Source organism: Tachypleus tridentatus, chromosome 5 (assembly GCF_004210375.1).
Source record: "Tachypleus tridentatus isolate NWPU-2018 chromosome 5, ASM421037v1, whole genome shotgun sequence".
Taxonomy (NCBI): domain Eukaryota; kingdom Metazoa; phylum Arthropoda; class Merostomata; order Xiphosura; family Limulidae; genus Tachypleus; species Tachypleus tridentatus.
Window position 1 is genome coordinate 35,581,326 of NC_134829.1, and position 12,270 is coordinate 35,593,595.

At 35.0% G+C, this 12,270-nt stretch overlaps 1 protein-coding gene across 4 annotated transcripts in view; it reads left to right on the forward strand.

Moving 5' to 3' along the window:
- The window catches only part of MESR6 (misexpression suppressor of ras 6), a 426,053-nt gene extending 424,725 nt beyond the window's left edge, over window positions 1-1,328 (forward strand). For all 4 annotated transcript variants that reach the window (XM_076502108.1, XM_076502111.1, XM_076502112.1 and 1 more), the window contains one exon: window positions 978-1,328. In XM_076502108.1, the coding sequence (XP_076358223.1) occupies window positions 978-988 (11 nt within the window). In that variant the 3' untranslated portion in view covers window positions 989-1,328. The remainder of the gene's footprint in view (window positions 1-977) is intronic.
- The last annotated feature ends 10,942 nt before the right edge of the window (window positions 1,329-12,270 follow it).

A 12,270-nucleotide genomic window follows, 5' to 3' on the forward strand; every position in this document is an offset into this window, starting at 1 on the left:
CACGAATAATCTGTATGTTTGTAAATCAACACCAAATTAGACAACAGTGACTACACAAATAATCTGTATGTTTGTAAATCAACACCAAATTAGACAACAGTGACTACACAAATAATCTGTATGTTTATAAATCAACACCAAATTAGACAACAGTGACTACACAAATAATCTGTATGTTTATAAATCAACACCAAATTAGACAACAGTGACTACACAAATAATCTGTATGTTTGTAAATCAACACCAAATTAGACAACAGTGACTACACAAATAATCTGTATGTTTATAAATCAACACCAAATTAGACAACAGTGACTACACAAATAGGCTGTATGTTTATAAATTCATATTGATATTTCCAAAATTTATATTTTGTAATAAAGTAAAGTAATATTGATATGCGTTTAACTTTGATGTAGTTTAGTAAAATATTACCAGCTGTATAATATTACATAATGCCATAAAAGAATACTGAACTTCATAGTTAACTTAGCAGTAACAACAAAATTGTCCAACAAAAGCCTAAAAATGTTTAAGTTATATGTAAATCAGAAATGTTTCAAAGTGACGTGTATTTTTTTTATGTAAGTATGGATAATATCTTAATAACTGAGCAGTGTAAGTGTATATGTTTCTGGTTGTTGCAAGAGAATGAGGTTCAATGAATATGAAGTTTCCAAAAGTGGTGGGCTCGACTCGTAATCTGAGAGTCCCGGGTTCGAATCCCTGTCACACCAAACATGTTCGCCCTTTCAGCCATGTGAGGCATTATAATGTGATGGTTAATCCCAATATTCATTGGTAAAAGAGTAGCCCACAAGTTGGCAGTGGGTGGTGATGACTAGCTGCCTTCTCTCTAGTCTTACACTGCTAAATTGGGGACGGCTAGCGCAGATAGCCCTCGTGTAGCTTTGCGCGAAATTCAAAACAAACTAAACCAAAACTGGTGAAATTAATTTAGTTTCTTATGTTTCTAGGACAAAAATGACACCAAGAAAACTGAGTTGGAGTGCAGTACCAGAAAAACCAGACATTTCCAGAAGTGATACAAGTTTTAAAAAAGTTCTACAAAACCCATTTCTCGAAATGTGCAAAACCGACATTACTATTACATCTGACTTAGTGTTCGCAAATTTAATCAATTATCTATGAGCAACAATTACGTAAACTAACTGAATAATCGAAATTACTATTAAATCGATTAATCGTAGCTGGTGTTTCCAATTATTAGTGTTGTTGTTTTTTCTTATTACTCCAACAATCGAGTAATTGAAATTATCATTAACTCGATTATCATGATAATAACAATAAACCAATTGAAATTGCAGTTTCCGCTTATTATCATTTTCAATTATTTCAGTTGTACAAGTATTCGCCCAATCTTTCTCATAACAAAGATATTAAGGCTCTCTGCCAGTTTCACTAATTTTTAACTGTTGACAAGAGTGAAGACAACTTGCTGGCAACATAAAGATTGGACAACTGACAGCTGCGTGACTCACATCTTGAAAGGTCCACTTGTAAATTACAGTAGTGAGCACAATGTTTACACAAGAGAATGTTTTGCTTTCTTTCGGTTTTATGGGGCTAATTCTTCCATACCATTGCATAATGTACATTTCAGCACTGTAGTAATGTTTCACTGATCCCTGTTGACAACTGAGAATGCTTATTCTTTAGAATTCCCATTTACTTGTAATGAAGACATGTCATAAGGGTTTTGCTTGAATGAACACACTGATCAAATATTGGAGTCTGAAATAACTCTCATGGTACCCCATGCAGTGTCTTGACTATATAGAAAGAAGTTAGCATATGGTGTTGGTGTATGCTAGAAGAAATCAATTTTAATAGCACTCCACAAATACATTTTGATAAAAACAGTGTTTAACACTATATATATTAAGTTTTGTTGTCATGCCACAGCACAAAAAGCATAGAGAACTGTAAGTAGAGCAGAGAGTTCACATAAAAGCTTTACATGTTGCCTGTTGGACTCTCTGATAAATTGCTAAAAACTTGAAATGATCCCCATACACTGTTAAGTACACCCTAAATTGTGAGACCAAGACAAGTAAATTTGAAAATAGGAAAGGAAGAGGCAGAACATTTAAACTCCATGATACTGATGTTAAGTACCTTCGTTTGTGCAGCTTGTAGGATAGAAGGAAGACTGCCACTGATCTCAAGCATGAGATAAACGACCACGTGCCAAATGACAGAAAAGTGTCCAAACCTACAGTGTCAAGAAAACTCAAAGAGAATAGAAGCTTTGATCATGTAGCATTTACAAAACCTTTACTTCGATCTCTCAATATTGTCAAGAGGCTAAACTTTGCTAAATGGAATAAAAGTTGAAGTGTTGATCATTGGAAAAAGGTATTATGGACAGATGAGTCCAAGTTTGAAACATCTGGTTCTAAGTGTAGGTTGTACAGTTGACAGAGAAAAAAAATGAAAGGTACTTAGCTCAATGCATAGCATCTACCATAAAGAATGGGGGAGGCAGTGTGATGGTTTGGGGGGTTACTTGCTTCTGCTGAAGAAGATATTTGCAACATAGATGGACTAATGGACCAGCACAAGTACCACCAGATACTGATCTATCATGGTATACCCAGTGGTTTGCGTATTATCGATAAAGGATTCTACTACCAAGATGATAATGACACAAAACACTCATCCAACCTGTGCAGAAATTACTTAATTAAGAAAAAGCTACTGGAGTCATTCGGATGATGCAGTGGCCCCCACAGAACCCCGATCTCAACCCAGTTGAGAAGATCTGCGATTTGATAGCTTGAAGCTTGACAAATCAAAAACTACGTCCAAATAAGTTTGTGGGAATATATTAGAAACATTTGGAATAAAATCTCAAAGGACATTTTGATTAAATGTATTGTAACAATGCCAGATAGACTGTCTACAGTTATTAAAATAAAAAGGGACACACAAAATATTAACTGTTTGTTGAATTCAAGCATTTCCACTGGGTATTTGTTGTAATTAATATGAAGATTAGTAACATTTTGATGTTCCACCAATGTTCTTTGAAAGTAGCCTGAAATCTAATTTCTGACTTTGTCGTAATACTTTTGCACAGTATTGTATATCAAACTAATACTTTTTGCATCCAGGGTCCCATTTGATGGTAGTAGTTAGAATGGCACTTTACTTCCCAGTGGATGCCACTTCACACTAATTAGCTGCCTTACGGGAGAGGGGGTGATGTCATTAAAGACGACAATATCATAGTTCCAGTTTTACCACCAGAGAACGTGCCGTCAGGGACGCGCTGCTAGACCGCTCTGACAGGTGACCATAATGTCATAGTTGAACAATGTATTACTAGAGAGTGTGTTGTTAGGTCACCATGACAAGCGACCATGATGGATGATTACGTTACAAAGTAGAGAATGTATTTCTTTATTGTATCATAATTTGAAGAGTTGTCACAACATATAGCTGATGTTATATTGAGTGATTGCGTAAATGTACCACGAGTCCGAGACATGCCTTAACAAAAGTTTATTAATTCAGTAATATTATTATAATACAAAATCTGGACGCAATATATTTTTTAATATTTTCTTTTCTCACAATAAAGAGTTTTCAATCTGATTGACATAAAAAGGTACATCTGTCAAGAAGTTATTTACACGAAAACGTTTTACAACAATATCCTGAACAAATATATCATTACTATCTTTTGGAGACCCAAATGTAGATAGGAGTCTTCATTTTGACACATGTTGACAATGACAATAAACATAATATATATAATATTGTCTACACACAGAGGAATGTGGTCCTTGCAGTAAGTTTTGGTTGTATGTTTACGTTGGACAGTTCTTGATGAATTTTCTCATATTAAAATTACGTGGAAGTAGTTCTAATTAATCAAAATATTTTCTTTTTTCGATACTCGTGGTGGGCAAAACACATGTAGCCCATTGTGTAGCTTTGTGCTTAATTTTAAACAAATCGTTTTCATTTCGACCTAAATAAAAACAGATTCATGGCTACTGGATACAGGCCGACGATCCATAACTATTTCTCTGCATATTGTTAATCACTAGCAAACACACCTCCAAACTCACTGGACAAATCCCACGAGAGTATTTAATAAATTTCTAATCGACTTAGGTTTTATTATATATTGGTTATAATGTTTCTAAACTGATCGATTTCTAAAACTGATTGAAATTCTGCATGTTCTGTAACATCTATAGTGTTAGGTAAAACACTACCAAAACGCATTTCATTTCCCTGTTTCACCAAGTTATCGTGACAATCTTCAGCAGGTAGATCTGGTGAAAGATCAAAGAATGTATATCCTTCCAAATATTCATCATACACCATATCGACTCCTTGATCTGTAAAATGTTTTCCAGTTCCACTAAATAATGTTTCATAGCTTCGTGCATACAGTTCAGCTTCAAAATCTGGTTGTAAAAGTCGGGTGGATAGCTATTTTCCATCCATATTGATTGCCATGAAATTAATATCATAATGTTTGAAAATGTATGGGTTTTTCTTCCTAAATCCATTAAATACGTCGTTATCAACACATCCTATAAAAAGAAGTGTTGGTACTTGACCTAATAAAACATTATCAAAAGATGATTGTAAGTTTCCTGGGAATCGAAAATGATTTACGCATTATATATTTCATAGGATATTTAGCTCTCCCTTTCTGAAACACCTTACCATGTGACAGTGTGAATAACAGGCTGATCTTAACTTTTCTTGCATAGAAACAAACATGTAACACAATCTTGAATTCCGATCTATCATTTGATATAATACAAAATGATTCTCAACATTGTGTGAGTCAGGTTTTAAACTTACACAATTAGGGAAGAAGTTGTAATGTAAATATATATCTGAATGTAAATGGCTGATCATGTTGTTTATTTATCTGTCTACCTCTGATTGTATCTTTCCTGCCATCATCAAAATTGCTTTCTGTATGTTTTATCCACGTTGGCAAATGACTTCTCTCAGCTTCACCATTATAACTCAGTAAAGTTTCTATGTAGGCCTTACATGCATAAAGATTATGATATGAAGAAATTTGTTTATCATTAAGTTATACATCTACTTGAAAAAACAGAAAATGAAGTAACAAATTGGCAGGTGCAGAAGTGTCTTCATCCTTTTTTATATCCGCACCATCAGGGTTGATAATCTTTGTCTTTACATGAACATACGATTTGGCTGGATCTAATCTCAATATAGAAAATTCTATAGGTCCTCTGTCAGTCACTCAAGATAGAGAATGTTATTCAGTCCACTGACTTTTATCAATCACTGTTTGTGTATGAGGGAAATAAAATAAGTCTAGTTTAGACTTTGTACACTGACAGGACTTTTCATGTGGTAGTAAGAGTCATGATTACTTGTCAGTGTTCTTCATCTCTTAGTTCTGGACATGAGACTTCTTTCTTTCTTCTTTTCATTATGTAGAATTTTTCTAACCATATTCTGAGCTTCTTCTATCGCTTGTCATTTTCCAGTATTGACAAAGGTTTTCCTTATATGACATCAGATTCTAAATTAATACCTGATTTAACTGTTTGTTTTCCTAAGACTAATGATCCTTTTCTCAGAAATGGAATAATAGAACGAAATAGTTTACTTACAAAGTCTCTCAGTCCGTGTCTCCGTTACCACTGACTACCAGTATATTAAAGTAAACCGTTTTCCACTTGATAATTGTAATATGCTTCATAGACGTCTGGTTCTTGGTTGTAAAGACCTCTTATGATCACTCTTCCTTCTTCACATGAGATAGGTTGACCAGTATCATTTTTATCAATCTATATAGCTTGAAACTTTTGTTTGAGAGACTTGTCTGTATTGACAATTTGTAAATGTTTTAGTGATCATGTCTTCCTCCTGGCCTTTAACTTGAATGATTTATATCAGTGGCACGTATGCATCACGAACAATACTAGGTTCCACAATATCTAAGTAAACATAGAGTTAATAAAATCCACCATGCGTATTATCAGCATATAATACTATAGTCGGCACCGTTATCGTGTGATTATACTAAACCCAAGTATAACTGATAGTACAGGATCAAATGTCACAGATGTTTCATCATTTATGTTCACACTTACTCTTCGGATGAATGAATCATAAGTAAATATACGTTCATTGGGGATTCAGGAAGTGTATCATCTATTTGGTTTAAGATTCTAATTAAATTTTCAGGCTCTAATTTTATGTTGAATAACCTACAAACAAATGGCCTAAGTATGGGGAATCCCGTGTCACCAGTTCTAGCCAACATTTTTATGATACAGATTGAATCACAAGCGATCAGTTCAGCCTCACACCCACCACTATACTGGTACAGGTATGTTGACGATACAATTTCTCGATTCAAATCTACAGAACACACACTTAGGTTTTTTTTTCAGTCACGTTAACTCAAAACAGCCCAACATTAAGTTCACCTATGAACAGGAAAAAAACTAACCAAATATTATTTCTTAACCTCAAGATCGCTAGAACCGATACACATTGTAAACATAAATCTAGAGAAAAATCACCCATACTGGATTATACATTTCCTGGGACTCAGCACATGAAACAAAACGAAAACTCAATATATTAAAAAACAAATAAACACAGCCACAAAACTATGTTCACCAGATAAAATTAGCGGTGAAATCAAGGAAATAAAACAACACTTCATCAACATCAACAAATTTTCTCAAAACACCGTTGAAAAAATTATACTCACACACCTAGACCGACAATATAAACAATAATAAATCCCAAGATACAACAATCTACAAACCTTACAGTTACGACAGAAAGTGTTCGTTCCCCTGCGTCCCGAGTAGTTTTTTGCTCATAACTTAAAAAGTATCACAATTAGGATAATGAAAGTATATTATATTATAAATATCATACTAAGACACATCTACATAAATTTTACGTAAATTGAACGACAAATGAACTGTTTATAAACAAATAACCAAAAATAGGAGGAGCAGAAAGTGTTCGTACAGTTCAGAACGTGTGAAAAAACTGATATTCCCGTAAAAATGTTGTTTAGTTTGGCGAATAAACTACATTATACCATTCTAGAACTAGACACTGGGTTCATAATTATTGGAATTTAGCCAGCAAAAAATGTACTTCCGGCAATTTAGCGCCATCTCATCATGGCGAACAGGAAACAACTGTCCAGTGATTTAAAAAACCGAATTATTGTAAAATACATGTCTCGTGTGTCTCTTTCCTGTATTGCTACACAACTTAATGTGCCGAAATCTACTGTTCAAGTTTAAGCTTACAGGATCAACTGCTAACCTTCCTCGTTCCGGACGCCCCACCAAAATTCCAGAGAGAACCAAGAGGAAGGTTCTCGGAGAAATTAGTAGGAACCCTCGTTTGACACGTAATAACCTACAGAAACTGGTAAAGGAAATTGAGGTTGAAGTAAGCACCTCTACAGCTACGAACATGTTACGCTCTTCTGGGTTCAAAGCAAGCCGTCCTCGTAGAACTTCATATTTAAAGCCTGTTCATTTAGAAGCACGATTGACGTGTGCAAGAAAGCATGTACATAAACCCTTTACCTATTGGAAGACTATTCTTTGGTCAGACGAGACTAAAATCGAGCTTTTTGGCCTCAATGATGTTCGCTATATTTTCCGTAAGAAGGGGGAACGAAATCTTCCAAAGAACACTGTCCCTACAGTTAAACACGGAGGTGGCTTGATCATGCTATGGGGTTTCTTCAGCTCTTCTGGTGTAAGCAGCCTTCACCGCGTCAACGGAATCATGAAAAAAGAAGAGTGCGTTGATATATTAGGCACTTATATCAAGAATGATGCTCGGCTTGGGCATCATTGGATCTTCCAGCACGACAATGACCCTAAGCACACATCGAAATATATGCAATTCTGGTTGCAGAGGAATCATATAAGCGTTCTGGAGTGGTCATCGTAGTCAACCGATCTCAGCCCAATTGAAAACGTTTGGCATGAGTTGAAGACCAGGGTTCATCAGCGTCATCCGAAAAACTTGCAAGAGTTGGAGGCCTTCTGCAAAGAAGAATGGAAGAAAATACCAGTCGAGTACTATCAAACGATCATGGAGGGCTTGAGAAGAGATTGCTCCAAGTAACTCACCTGAAAGGCTACACAACTGACCATTAAAGTAGACGCACAAACACTTTCTGCCACTGTTTGGTTATTTATTTATAAACAGTTTATTTGTCCTTCAACTTACATAAAAAATTTATGTAGATGTGTGTTAGTATAATATTTATAATACACTATACTTTCATTATCCTAATCGTGATACTTTTTAAGTTATGAGGAAAAACTACTCAAGACGCAGGGGTACGAACACTTTCTGTCGTAACTTTAACTGCTGCATACCATACGTTCCCGATATCAGCGAAAAAATAACCAACATCTGGAAAATATATATAACAAAACGCAACATTCCAGGATAAACCAAATTTATTCAAAAGCCAAGTACAAAACTAAAGTCTATATTGTGTAAAAATTACACTGACAAACACAACACCAACAAAATTTATAAAATACAATGCAACAACTGCCACGACTTCTATATTGGAGAAACAAGCAGAAAAATGGAAACTAGATTCAAAAAACACCTTCACACGTTTTTGAACACTACAAATCAAATAAACACAACATAACCATAGAAAACACCCAGATATTAAATAGGGAAACAAATATAAACAAACGCAAAATCAAAGAAGCCGAACTTATACAAAATTAAAGCAATATAAAGAAATACCTTTATACCTATACTAATTAATAACCTAACATCCAACTGCAGCGCCTCTACAATCCCATATCCGTTTATACTCTCGTCCCTAAGATGTGTCCGGCAACAGTCCCTTGCAAACTCACTCTTTCTTAACCTGAAGATTACCTAGGAAGGTCGAAACGTTGTTCTTTCGAACCAAGAATACAAGTATATTGCGTCATTAGTCTGCTCGAAATTACATATTTTTAAATAAAATAATACTTAGTTACTAAGCTCGATAAATTGTGACAAAATTCTGTGGTATCGATTTTTTTGGTTATTTCTGATGTGTGTATAAAACCTAAAAAGAAAGTATTTCTTTTAACATCCTTCATGTACAAACCTTAAAAAGGTTTTGCAAACAGAAAACTGGTACAAAGGTCTTTGTATCTAGAAGATACAATTTTTTGGTTATTTCTGATGTGTGTATAAAACCTAAAAAGAAAGTATTTCTTTTAACATCCTTCATGTACAAACCTTAAAAAGGTTTTGCAAACAGAAAACTGGTACAAAGGTCTTTGTATCTAGAAGATATAATTATTTGCTCTACTTATTTATTTATTGTTCTATGTTTAAAAAAGCGTTTAATAACTTATTCGTAAATAGTAATAATCTATACACTTATATAATGTATAATAACTGAAATGTTATTATATACTACCAAATACTAGTCGACTACGGCTCAAACAAGACAGGTCACTTTATAAAGACAAAAGGTAAGTTTTATACTAATGGATACTGTAATACGAGTGTACGTGTGCCGCTCTCTCTCTTTCTCGGGATTTGAGTGATCTTATGTACCCTGGAGAGTCAGGTACACTTTGACCTCTTCCTCCTTCATTCACTTTCGTGATCATGCGTTGTGGGTTGGTATAAATATTGCTTTAGGGCCAGAGTTTATTCTGACCCTTCTCAGGGCAATGTCCATGTACTAGTTTCGTACATTTATCGATATTATTTTGCCCTATCAGTTGGAAGTCTAGTTTGATGGTGGCCTTTTTTTCCTCCATTTTATATTTGTTTATTTATTCATTTTTATTTTTAATTTGTTTTTGTGTTTAAAATATGTGTTGGTCGAGAAAAGATGTTCAGGACGATCTTCATCATGACGTACGCCGCTCTCTCTCTCTCTCTCGGTATTTTGCCCTATCAGCAAGATGCTAAGATTGTTGGTGGCACTTTTTTATTATATTATTATTTTTTAAGTTCACTGTATGTACACATATATATACATACATTTTTATTATATATTTATTTTTTTACATTTAAAATATATATTGACCGGAGAGAGATGTTTAGGACTAACTTCATCATGTATGATGTACCAATCTAGTTCGCATATTAATTCGTTTTTCATCCAATTTCAAGGATAAGTAGCAACTTGTATTAACAACATCTGCCTTCTCTGCAGAATTGAACTCTTAATTCTGTTTATTCTTAAATAAATGAGTTTAGGAAAACTTAACATCACCCGAACAGGGACACGAACCCTGACACCCACCACTTCAGTTTGGTTTGTTTTGAATTTCGCGCAAGGTTACACGAAGGCTATCTGCGCTAGCCGTCCCTAATTTAGCAGTGTAAGAGTAAATGGAAGACAGCTAGTTATCACCACCCAACGCCAACTCTAGGGCTACTCTTCTACCAACGAATAGTGGGATTGATCGAGCATTATAACCCCCTAATGGCTGAAAGAGCGAGCATGTTTAGTGCGACGGGGATTTGAATCTGCTACCCTTGGATTACGAGTTGAATACCTTAATCACTTGGCCATGCTGGGCCAAGCCTAAAGGTGACGTCATAAATATAACATTGGCACAAATATGAACTTAGTTACATGTTATTTATAATAGGTCTGTATTATTTTATTAACATTAGGTTCAAAGCAAATCAGTTTAACAATTTTATTTTTGCTACAATGTTCAGTATCTTCAAAAAGTTGACGCACAATATAATGTATCACATCGATATCCGTTATTATTGTATTTAAATTCGTTCCGGTCTCCCCTATATATACTTTTACACTTCCTACTTTCTACGGTCTGGCATGGCCTAGCGCGTAAGGCGTGCGACTCGTAATCCGAGGATCGCGGGTTCGAGCCCGCGTCGCGCCAAACATGCTTGCCTTCCCAGCCGTGGGGGCGGTATAATGTTACGGTCAATCCCACTATTCGTTGGTAAAAGAGTAGCCCAATAGTTGGCGGTGGGTGGTGATGACTAGCTGCCTTCCCTCTAGTCTTACACTGTAAAATTAGGGACGGCTAGCACAGATAGCCCTCGAGTAGCTTTGTGCGAAATTCCAAAACAAAAAAAGAAACCTACCTTCTACACTTTTAATTTTCTCTTTCTAGATTGCCCGCAGTGGCTCAGCGGCGTGTCTGCGGACTTCCACCACTAAAAACCGGGTTCTGATACCCGTGGTGGGCAGAGCACAGATAGCCCATTGTGTAGCTTTGTGCTTAATTAAAACAACAACTTTCTAGATTACATTTGCTTTTATTGCATTTTGTAGTACTCCATTCAACCTTTTTCCTAATCAAAAGTGAATTTACCCACAATTGGAAATTTATGCGTTTTTTATATTTCTTACCATGTTCTTTTTATCGTAGTTGTTAAGAATAACACCGTAAAATCAGCTATTAGATTACCAATTTAAATACCGTTCAACCTGAGAATAAATCAATATAGATCCTAAAAACAGTTATGTATGACCATTCATTAGTTGCTTGTCTGAAAATAAAAGTTTCTTTTGTTTGCTTTTTTATATTTTTCTCACGATTTATTTATCTTTCTTAATATTTATGTTCTTCTCTTTAGGCTTATCGACTTACCCTTTTCTTGTTAATCGATTTTTATATCGCATCTTTATTTTACTTTGTTAATAACACTGGGGAACACTTTTTCAGTAACTTTGAGTTGCATTGGATATTTTAACTGATTCTGAAGGAGTTTTAGGCGCTGATTTCAAATCTGAAATTAGTTTTTCTCTACAAGCTCTAGTTTGTATGCAATTTGAGGTTAATGAAATTGTACAAATGTGAACTTGCGTAAACCATGTATAAGCATTTTCACGTCCATATATATAGATAGCTTCTAATATTTTGATCATTCTTCTTTTGTTTCAGATCAAACATAGCTTCCAAAAATAGATATCATTGCAGAAACAAGCCTGAGGCCTTCTGCTACATATGTGGATGCTACACACTCAATCGTCAGAGACGTAACATATCCTCGTTCGTCAAGCGTGCCTACAAGGCTTATTTTGAAGTTCATCTTGGTGATGAAGACAAGCAATGGGCTCCTCATGTTGTGTGCCACAATTGTGAGGAAATGCTTCGAGACTGGACCAAAGGAAAACGCAATGGTCTGCCTTAAAAAATAAATAAAAATGTCAAATTGCATAAAATCTGTAGCTTGCAGACAAAAACCGACTTCAGATTTGAAATCAACACACTCGAATTG